Source organism: Carassius auratus, unplaced genomic scaffold (assembly GCF_003368295.1).
Source record: "Carassius auratus strain Wakin unplaced genomic scaffold, ASM336829v1 scaf_tig00001751, whole genome shotgun sequence".
In the NCBI taxonomy this organism is placed as follows: domain Eukaryota; kingdom Metazoa; phylum Chordata; class Actinopteri; order Cypriniformes; family Cyprinidae; genus Carassius; species Carassius auratus.
The window spans coordinates 232,723-243,235 of record NW_020523392.1 but is presented as its reverse complement, the minus strand read 5'-3'; the positions used below and the strand labels follow the sequence as shown (position 1 = coordinate 243,235).

The window sequence follows — 10,513 nt, the reverse complement described above, 5'->3', positions numbered from 1 at the left end:
AATAAAATCAGGGACTTGTTCGCTGTTTGTAACGTCAACTTTGTAAATCACAGTTGCCGATATATATATATATATATATATATATATATATATATATATATATATATATATATATATATATATATATATATATATATATACGGTATATCTAAAATATGTTTTTTTTAGTATTAGCTTATTTGAATTTTTAACTTTGCTTTAATCTGAATAATTTTGGCATTCAGAATTATTATTATTATTTTTTTATAATTTACTAAATACTTTTTCAGGCCACAATACAAAAAACTTTAAGCTAATATTGAAGCTATTATTTTTATTATTCTGGTGAGATGGAGGACTCTTATGCTGAAGGTGTGTGTGTGACCATAGACATATAAATACCTAGATGCCTCATTGGCCGCTTTGATCCGTTGCCGCGATACCTCAACGCGTCCGCCATGTTAGTGAAGGCAAGGCTGCCTTAAAACAAATGAAAGTAAACGTGGGAGCTGAATAAAACACCATAACGTTCTCACTTACCAACCAATTTCAGAGGTTAAAAAACAGTAACAAAAAAAAAAAAAAAAAAAAAACCTTTGCCTCCAGTTGTTTAGTAAGGTTTGGAAAATTATTAATTGAAAGCTCACATTTGTCTCACTTGATGATTTCGTTGATTTTTTCGGTGACAACTGTGACATGTAATGTAATTTGAATGTACATTACATGATATGTAGGCCTAGTTGTTTTATTGCTTTCTCTGTGTTCAATCGCAACATTTTTCTTTCTTTTTTTTCTCTCTCTTTCTTGTGTCTCAGGTCAGAACACAACCCATTCCCTTTGAAGTACTGGGATAAAACCTAATTAATAAATCTTTAAACACTAATAATTTACTATCGTTGAGAACATTTTATAAAACAAGTAAATACAAATCACACACTTGAAGTCTGCTTTTCATTTTTTATAGCACTTTAGCCTACAGAAGAATACAACAAATAATAACACAAGTAACTGATGAGGCTATGGATCCAGTGAAAATGAAAATATTCACTGATACAGTGCACAGTAGAAATATAGTAAAAGTGATATGTTATATTAATAAGTATATGTAGTACAACTTAAAGTAAAGTGAATAATATGAAAAGCGAGTACAACGGTACAATATCATATGAGATATAATAGATTTATTAAATTCTATGTATAATATGAATAATACCATAATAAATAACTGAACAACAATAGGTTAACAATAACAAGAAGAATATGTAATATAAAGGGTGGAATAATACAGAATAGATAAAAATGAAGAATAAATTAATAGTAAAATAAAGAGTAAAATAAAAAAATTTAAATGTAATTTTAAAATACTAATTATTAATCAAATTAAGACACAACTAATGAAACAACACAAAAATAATGTGGACATGAGTTCCAAATTGTGTTTAATTAATGAGCTCCTTAAGTATAATATATACATGTACTCACACACACACACACCCCTTACGAAAGGAAAATATATTTACCAATATATTTCTTAAAATATATTGTGATATATTGTAATATATTATTTTCCCTTTTTATTTTCTAATATTCTATATATTTGAATACATTTAATAATATATTGATGATACATATATTATATAATATATTGCAAAATATACAAATGATTGCCACTTTCAATATATTGCAATATATTGGAAAAAATAAATATATATAAGAATATATGCCTAATATATTACATGATATTTTCCAATATACTGCAATATATTTTTGTTTCATAAGGGACACACACACACACACACACACACACACACATATATATATATATATATATATATATATATATATATATATATATATATATATAAAATAGAAAATCCTCTGAATTAATCACAGCTCAAGAAACACATTTTATTTAAGTTTTCAGTTCTGCCTTTCTCTGGGAATAGAGTGGTTTATTTGTGAAGACAAAACCTGACTAATAAACATTAATTCCCCGCCGCTTCCCTCAAGATTTTCTATTTTATTCAATTAATGAGTCAAATAATGTAAAATACTTGACGATGCTTGACATTTTGCGACTCGGTTGATTCAGATCGGCACTTCGGAGCCTGTTCGCGACTCGGTTTATTCAGGTCGGCACTTCGGATTCTGTTCGCGACTCGGTTGATTCAGATTGGCACTTCGGAGCCTGTTCGCGATTCAGATCGGGACTTCGGAGCCTGTTCGCTACTCGGTTGATTCAGATCAGCACTTCGGAGTCTGTTCGCGACTCGGTTGATTCAGATCGGCACTTCGGAGTCTGTTCGCGACTCTGTTGATTCAGATCGGCACTTCGGAGCCTGTTCGCGACTCGGTTGATTCAGATCGGGACTTCGGAGCCTGTTCGCGACTCGGTTTATTCAGATCGGGACTTCGGATTCTGTTCGCGACTCGGTTGATTCAGATTGGCACTTCGGAGCCTGTTCGCGATTCAGATCGGGACTTCGGAGCCTGTTCGCTACTCGGTTGATTCAGATCGGCACTTCGGAGTCTGTTCGCGACTCGGTTGATTCAGATCGGCACTTCGGAGCCTGTTTGCGACTATGTTGATTCAGATCGGCACTTCGGAGCCCGTTCGCGACTCGGTTGATTCAGATCGGCACTTCGGAGCCTGTTTGCGACTCTGTTGATTCAGATCGTCACTTCGGAGCCCGTTTGCGACTCTGTTGATTCAGATCGGCACTTCGGAGCCCGTTCGCGACTCTGTTGATTCAGATCGGCACTTCGGAGCCCGTTTGCGACTCGGTTGATTCAGATCAGCACTTCGGAGCCTGTTCGCGACTCTGTTGATTCAGATCGGGACTTCGGAGCCTGTTCGTGACTCGGTTGATTCAGATCGGGACTTCGGAGCCTGTTTTTATTATCGTGTGACGGTTTGTAGGTGTCCAATCTGTCGATGAGTCAGTTATGTTTTCTTCTGTCCTGATGTGAGAGTTGAGATAGTTGCCCGCTCCGATATGGCGGCGACGTTGACGTGCGGTCGAGCGGCCAATGAGGCGTCTAGGTATTTATATGTCTATGTGTGTGACTGTCAGTGCTGCTGATGTCTGTGCTGTTCTTCTCCACAGCAGCAGCTGCGCACTCATAAACACAAACATGTCCGCGGTGCCTGACGGCAAGAAGCTGGTCCGGAGCCCGAGCGGACTCCGCATGCTGCCGGAGAACGGCGCTTTCAACAGTCCGTTCTCCCTGGACGAGCCGCAGTGGGTTCCGGACAAAGAGGTAATGAATATTGATCATAGATTATGGCTATGATGATGCCGTGGTTGTTCAGTCTCTGTCTTTGGGCGTTGTTTGCTCAAGGCACCAAGAGCCAGTGGAAAATATGTTTGTAAGTTTCTCAGATGGTGTTATAAACAAATAAAGATTACCAGAGTTGGATCTTTGTAACAGATTTGATCCCAGATGCATGTAAATGAATGCATAGCTGTGGATTTCATAATGAGTATATGAGCGAACATCCCCGACTCTGGGCTACCCCAATCTAAACTCTCCATATGGGGAAATGTTTGGGGCGTTTGTCATGAAACAAACTTTGTGCAATGTTTCTGTATGGCCGAAAAGCGACTGTCAAATATTAGGTCACGCCCACTTGTTAATAATATTCGGAGATGCTTAAATAATCTTATATAGTATATTTCGATTTTTTATTTTTTGTCATCATTGACTCGCCATTATGTCGTTCCAAACCTGTATGAGTTTCATTCTCCTGTTGAACAATTATTATTATTATTATTATTATTATTATTATTATTATTTTCTTTTGAAGAATGTTGGTAACCAACCAGTTGCTGATAGCAATGGATACTATGAAAGTCAAAGTCCAGTTTTCTTATACTTTTTTACCCTTTAAATCAAAGTTTGTAATGGTGTGATTAAACAAAAATGAAATTTTATAAAAAAAAAAAAAAAGCCCTATGACAAATAACGCACAGAAGCAAGGCTGCTGAAAAGGTGGAAAGGCACTGTTGACCTCATTAATGTGATACATACCAAGTTTAACCATGCTTTACTTGGTCTAGATAGAAGATTGGAAATAACTTTACATGGGTTTAGCAAACAATTTACCTCACTGAAAATTGTTATGTATACTGATCTTCGTGGGAGGAACACAAAGGTGTACTAGATTATGTAAGCATGTTAATTAATGACACAGCTGCTCATGCTATTAAGGGCTGTGTTGGCAAGAATATGTATTATATGCTTAGACATCAAATTTTGTTCAGAGAGGAGGTTTTTTTTTTTTTTTCTCTGTTTAAACAGTCTGGTTTGGATTGCTGCAGTTGGTGTCAGATAACATTACCAAAACGGATGTTTTGCCACACCTTTCTTATGAAATGTTATTGACTTGCGCAACATGTAGAGTTTGTGTTATAAAGGCGATTAAAGAATGTAGGTTATTTTTCATTCTTATCCTCTCTTAGTGCCCCAGATGTATGCAGTGTGACACTAAGTTCGACTTCATCACCAGAAAGGTAAGCTGACCCATCATGTGTCAGGAGTAATCTCAAGTGACAGCTTGAGTCCCCGTTTAATATGAATTTGTCAAGTGGCTGTATTGTTGCTCATAAGTGGATGTCCTAGTTTTATTGTTGGTCTTTGTGTGTAACTTTAGAAAATCTGGTAACAAATGGGATATATTGATGGAAAAATAGAATTTCACATTTGTCATGTGACAATTTGAATAATAAAAAAAAAAAAGATTTTTTTTTTTGTGTGTATATGCCTGTATGTGCGTGTCCCTCATTTTGGTAATTGCCTCATTTTGTCACAGTTCAACCAGTTTTATCACATCCCTACAATAATGCTACCGGCTTCAGATGTGTTTGTATGTGTGAACGGCCCTTTTCCTTTTTGAGTGTCTTCCTTAAGCTTTAGCAGTTTCAGTTTTTTTTTTAATGCCTTTGTTTTTAGCTTTGCAGTAATATGCCTTTGCAAATTTTCCTTTCCTGTTTCCTTTTTTCTCCTTTTTTGCTTTCCTGTTCTTCCTGACTTTGTCTGAATCTCTGTCTTTGTGGTTATATGATAGTGTTCTGTATTAAGGCTTAATTCAGTCCATTTTATATATATATATATATATATATATATATATATATATATATATATATATATATATATATATATATATATATATATATATATATATTAGTTCACATCAAATTGTAAAATCCACTTTCTTCAAAGATAACATTTTACCAAGTAACTTTACAACTACATGTCAACTACAATCATTAGTGTGTCAGTAGACCATGATTTACAATTTCCCATACTTTTATTTTGATTTAAGTCATATCACTTATTTATGATTGATAAAGGGATAGTTCACCAAGAAATAACAATTCTCTCATCATTTATACACCTTCATCTTGTTCCAAAACTGTATGAGTTTTATTTCTTCTATTATGTGCAAAAGAAGGTATTTTGAAGATTGTTGATAACTGAACAGTTGACTGTAGCCATTGATTTCCATAGTAATTTTTTTGTTTTGAGTAAATGATGAGAGAATTTTCACTCTTGTACTGTCGCAGTTGTGTGTTTGATTGAATTGTGTTGGATTTAAAGCACTAAGTGTTTCTTCTGTGTACGTCAGCATCACTGTCGGCGCTGCGGTCGGTGTTTCTGTGATAAATGCTGCAGTCAGAAAGTGGCTCTTCCCCGGATGTGTTTTGTGGATCCGGTGAGGCAGTGTGCGGAGTGCAGCCTCATCTCACAGAAAGAGGTGGAGTTTTACGACAAACAGCTTAAAGTGCTCACTGCCGGTGGGTTGAACAAACACACACTCAAATGCTTTTAACTTAAAACCACTGACACAATTATAACCACTTTTCCATTCGCAGACTCATTAAAGTTTATGATTTTGATAAGCAAAGGCCATGGAGAGTGTATGCATGTTACGTAATTTACTTTAGTGTACACTGACTTAATGATTAATCCTTTACCTGAGACTCAACTAAACTGCTTCTGGTATTGAGTCACTGTGTTTGCAAGAGTGTGAGTTTGGCAAAGGTTGTTCTGATGGAATCGGGTTAATCAAATGTAGTGTGATGAGCTTTTTTATTTATGTTGAAGATGTTTTCAAATACATTAAGTCTTTCCACCCATGACCTTACGGCCTTTTATAACCTTGCACTGTAGGAGGAACTTTCCTGGTCAGAGTTGATTCCTCAGAGAAATCAGAGACCATGGTCTGCCGTTTGTCCAATAATCACAGGTATGCATGTAAGAACCCACAGATGTACCTCTTTCAATGTGACCCATCCTGTCTTGAATCTCTCTCTCTCTCTCTCTCCCTCTCCCCCCCTCTCTTTTTTCCCTCTCAGATATCTCTTCCTAGATGGTGAGAGTCATTTTGAAGTGGAGCTCTCTCGTATTTCCACTATGCAGGTGTTGACTGAGGGCTCGACCCCAGGAGGTGAGGCTCTATGTGGACAAACGTTTCACAGCAATACAAACATTGTTTTTTAAACTATTCTCTTGACACTAGCCAAATGTAATGACAAAATCGGGAGGAAAAACACATTTGCTAGCCCTGACTACAAAGTTGTTGATGCTAAAAACCTTTTCTGAAAAGTTACATGACATTACTTTTATGCATCTGATCAATCCTTTTATACAAATCAACCTAAACTACTCTTAAAAAGGTCAGTACAGTTTTTAAAATACCTTTGAAATAATCACCATGCTAGCCAAAACTTCATTTGCTGCATTTAAAACACAGTCAGAACGGATTATCTAAAATAACTGTGTTCTATTTGAATGTATTTAAATATATATATATATATATTCCTGTGATGCAGTTCTTAATTTTGAACGATTTTAAACTGAAATCATTCTAATATGCTGATTTGCTGCTCAAGAAACATTTGTGATTAGTATAAATGTTGAAAAGAGTGCTGCTTGATATTTTGGCGGAAGCTTTTAAATTTTAATGAATCAATTTTAAAGCACTGTTGCTAAACAATCAATCCAGGTAGACTTATTAGCTGTCCTCAGTAATCTAGATGGTTGTTTTAGAGAGTACTGCGTCTGTCTGGGAAACACACTGGCCGCTTTTATAGAGCATCATTAAGTCTTCCTATTAGATTGTCATAAATTACTTATAATGGACATCTTTTCCAGATGCTCAGAACTTCCTGTAATTCTAATCCATAAAGACTTTTACTCCCTCGATTCTGTTTCAGAAGAAAGTGAGGTTTTAGCATGAATCTGGACTAGTAGATATTCTTGCATGTAGATATAAAGGAATATATAATATCATGAGCTGAGATTTATTTTGTTAATATCATATTTTAGGTGGACAATATGACCTGATCTGATACTGATAATATGATAGAGAGAGATTCTTTGAAAGCTTCACATATGACACTTTAATCTTCAGATACTCAACCGCTTCAAATATGCAACCGCTGCACTGATTTCTGCTTTAACTGATTGCTGATGGCTATTAACATTGCACAGTAGTACTGAGTGAACTTTATTCTATACAACTGACATAGAAACAATATACTTTGGCCCCAGTCATTTTTTGGGACACTTAAGAATGGCTTTGCATTAGACATAAATTATCAAACCTTTCTCTAAACTAACTTCACATTTCTGAATAATTTTGTACTTTTGTTTTGCTGTGATTTTAAAACTTCCAGGTGATTTTTCAGGGATGTATGAATTCAGTTCACCTTAAATTCACACAAAAATGCCGTTTAGATATTTTGTAATTATATATTACCTAACTTCAAAAACGTCTTTTATATAAGCTTTGTATGATGCATACATACACTTGAATACACTCTTATTTCTTTCCTTTTAACGTTCTCTTCTTTTCTTTAATTTCCTGGTTATCTTCTGCTCACTTTAAGAGAAAGATATATGCTCGTACACAAGCTTGCTGGACAGTCAAATATCTGAAGGTCAGCTTTCCTCTTTATCTCTCTTTTATTTTTCTTCTTCCTCGTCTAAAATATATGCGTTTTAGTTTGTTTTTCCTTGTTGTTCCCTTCATACGATGTAAGTAACGTTGCATGCACTCATTTCCTGTGACATGGCTGTAAGTAACAGTGTCAAAGCAAGGCAGTCTAATGAACGGCTGCATGTGCATGTTTATTGTGATGGTCCCTCAGACTTCTGGTGTTCAAGACCTCATGATATTCATTCTTTACCCATCATTTATGTTTGCTGGATAGATTACAGTTGCAACTTGCACTTAAGCACCGTGTTACCGTCACATTATGTGAATCAGATCTGATAAACCCATATCTTTGTGTGCAACCCCACCACTGACCTTTGACCTGTTTTTAGGAGGTTCTATTCGAGCCAGTGGCATGGTGCTTCAATACAAGCCACCAGGATCTCAGAACCTACAGGAGCTGCACATGGACACTGCCGATGACAAGCGCATCGCGTCTGCCTGGCTTGCAGCAATGCATAAAGTAGGTGTGAATAAAGGAGTGCACTGCAAAAAAAAAAAAAAGGATACCTTAGATATAACTGCAGTAATTGCATTTATTCATTTTTTATTTTATATTCCAAGCAAAAAGCATTGTGAATATATTCTAAATCTTATAGTACAATTAAATAAGTCTCTTTAAAAAAAGCAAAAAAAAAAAAACACACCTTGCCTTAAATAAGTCAATTTAAGGCAAGTCAGCCTTATGTATATTCTGTTTGAATAAGAAGAAAATCTCCAAAACTTTTATTTTAAATATTATTTTAAATAATATATTTCAAATCAGCAGTGAAACCTGTTAATAATGGTATCACAGCAGTGGTAATATTAATCAGCACAATATCTTCCTTGCATTATTCTGTCCCTGGTATCACACAGCCCTAGTCATAATTAATATGACATAATATTATGTTTTCTATTCCCTTTTTGTCTGTAGGCTGCCAAATTGTTGTATGAATCAAGGGACCAGTGAAATGCCACCGTGCTGCAGGCCGAAAGGGATGGACAGAACAAAATGGAGGAGAGAGAGAAAGAGAGCAAAACCAAGTATTGTGTGTTATTCAGTCTTACATGTACTCTAAGATGCTTGTATGATTTCTATTCAATCTTTTGCTTCTATTCCCTGTCGAGACAGACTAGATTTACTTACAGCCTGTCTGTCTGCGCCAAGGGGAGGACCAAGTTTTCCGACGACTCTTGTGCAATATGGACACGTATGATAATATAGAAACACCATTTAACAGATGCTTTAAGTGTAGTCTCACCTATAAAAGTTTTGTAAACAAAATATATTTTGTCAGATATTCTTATTTTAACACAAAATGCTGTGTATCTACTTTTTACTGCCCAAGTATTTACAATATGCCGTTTTTTCTTCTTCTTCTTAACACATTTGAAGCACTTTTAAAAATTGTTTTTCCAACACTACAGAATGATGTTTCGGGTTTCATTTGTTAGTAAGATGTTTGTGTCTGCAGAGCAATATTTCCCTTCTTCTTTTTTTTTTTCTTTTAGAAGATTGCCTGGACTCATATTAAACTGTTTTCTAGGTCACCAGGTTTTGTTTGCTAGGTTTCAATTTTCAGTGTACACCAAATAAACATCTTCAGTCCACGACTGACAATTTTTTGTCTGTGCTAATTTGCATAGTTTTTAATTCAAGATTAGTTCTCTGCTAAAAGTACATTAGATTAAATGATCTATCTTAGTACAGTACTCATGCATTCTTGAAATCTCAAAAACTATTGGATATTATCATTTTGTATAAATATTCATCTGTTGCATAAATATTTTTTGTGTGTGAAAAATGATACATTTTTTGTTTGTGATGCAGAAACATCCTGTTTGCGACAGATGGCAGATTTCATTCTTCTTTCTCACAGGGCTGCAGAGAAATCATCTCTGTTCTCATGAAGGACTTCTGCTGCCCTCTTGTGTCCTGTACACACTAGACCAGAAACTGAAGCTTACGAAAACAAGAACACTTACCATATTACCACAAACTCCTTGAACTTTTATGCTTTTCCATGTTTATATAAAAACTTACATACAGCAATGGCACAGTGACAGAAATTACACCAAAAATTCATCTTTTAGTGTCTTATTACATATTTATTTATTATGCATTTAATAAATAATGCGAAGTATGATTTATTTATTTCGGTGTAAAGGCGTGAATAATGACTAAGGTTTTTAATGTTTCCTATGCATATTTTTATTTATTTATTTTTGTGTAGGAATGTATTTTTATTTATAATTTCAATGGAAAATGGCACTGCTACTCTGACCCTCCTGATGACTGTCCCAAGAATAAAGCTTCCCACTTGTTGAAGATCAGGAATATAAACCGGTAGATCAGAAAATAACCTGGTGTGAGCACAATCCTGAAAATTTCCACATCCAATGTAGAACCTGAAAACACACATAGAAGGCAAATAAATTGTGATGTATTGCAGAGTATTTATGGGCCAAATACTCCTTCCGGGTGTTTTACAATTGTTTATTTATTTATAAAAAAATAATAATAATTCTATAGTATACAGTTCATACTAC

General features: G+C 35.1%; 1 protein-coding gene across 2 annotated transcripts; it reads left to right on the top strand.

Annotated features, from left to right (window-relative positions):
* Positions 1-3,058: 3,058 nt before the first annotated feature.
* Positions 3,059-10,292, top strand: LOC113069531 (zinc finger FYVE domain-containing protein 21-like). Of its 2 annotated transcripts, XM_026242659.1 has the most exons (8): positions 3,059-3,240; positions 4,443-4,493; positions 5,609-5,777; positions 6,154-6,229; positions 6,339-6,430; positions 7,875-7,925; positions 8,314-8,444; positions 8,898-10,292. In XM_026242659.1, the coding sequence occupies exons 1-8, from the start codon at positions 3,115-3,117 to the stop codon at positions 8,931-8,933; spliced, it is 732 nt and encodes a 243-aa protein (XP_026098444.1). In that variant the 5' UTR covers positions 3,059-3,114; the 3' UTR covers positions 8,934-10,292. The 2 variants fall into 2 exon arrangements, with proteins under 2 accessions (XP_026098444.1, XP_026098445.1); XM_026242660.1 differs by lacking the exon at positions 7,875-7,925 and having other exon boundaries at positions 3,063-3,240.
* The last annotated feature ends 221 nt before the right edge of the window (positions 10,293-10,513 follow it).

What these genes read in the sequence shown, in the direction of transcription:
- LOC113069531 (XM_026242659.1), top strand. Translation starts at nt 3,115, where the DNA reads ATGTCCGCGGTGCCTGACGGCAAGAAGCTGGTCCGGAGCCCGAGCGGA. An exon ending in TCGACTTCATCACCAGAAAG is followed by an intron (nt 4,494 to 5,608) that starts GTAAGCTGACCC and finishes TGTGTACGTCAG; the next exon opens with CATCACTGTCGGCGCTGCGG. An exon ending in GGACAGTCAAATATCTGAAG is followed by an intron (nt 7,926 to 8,313) that starts GTCAGCTTTCCT and finishes ACCTGTTTTTAG; the next exon opens with GAGGTTCTATTCGAGCCAGT.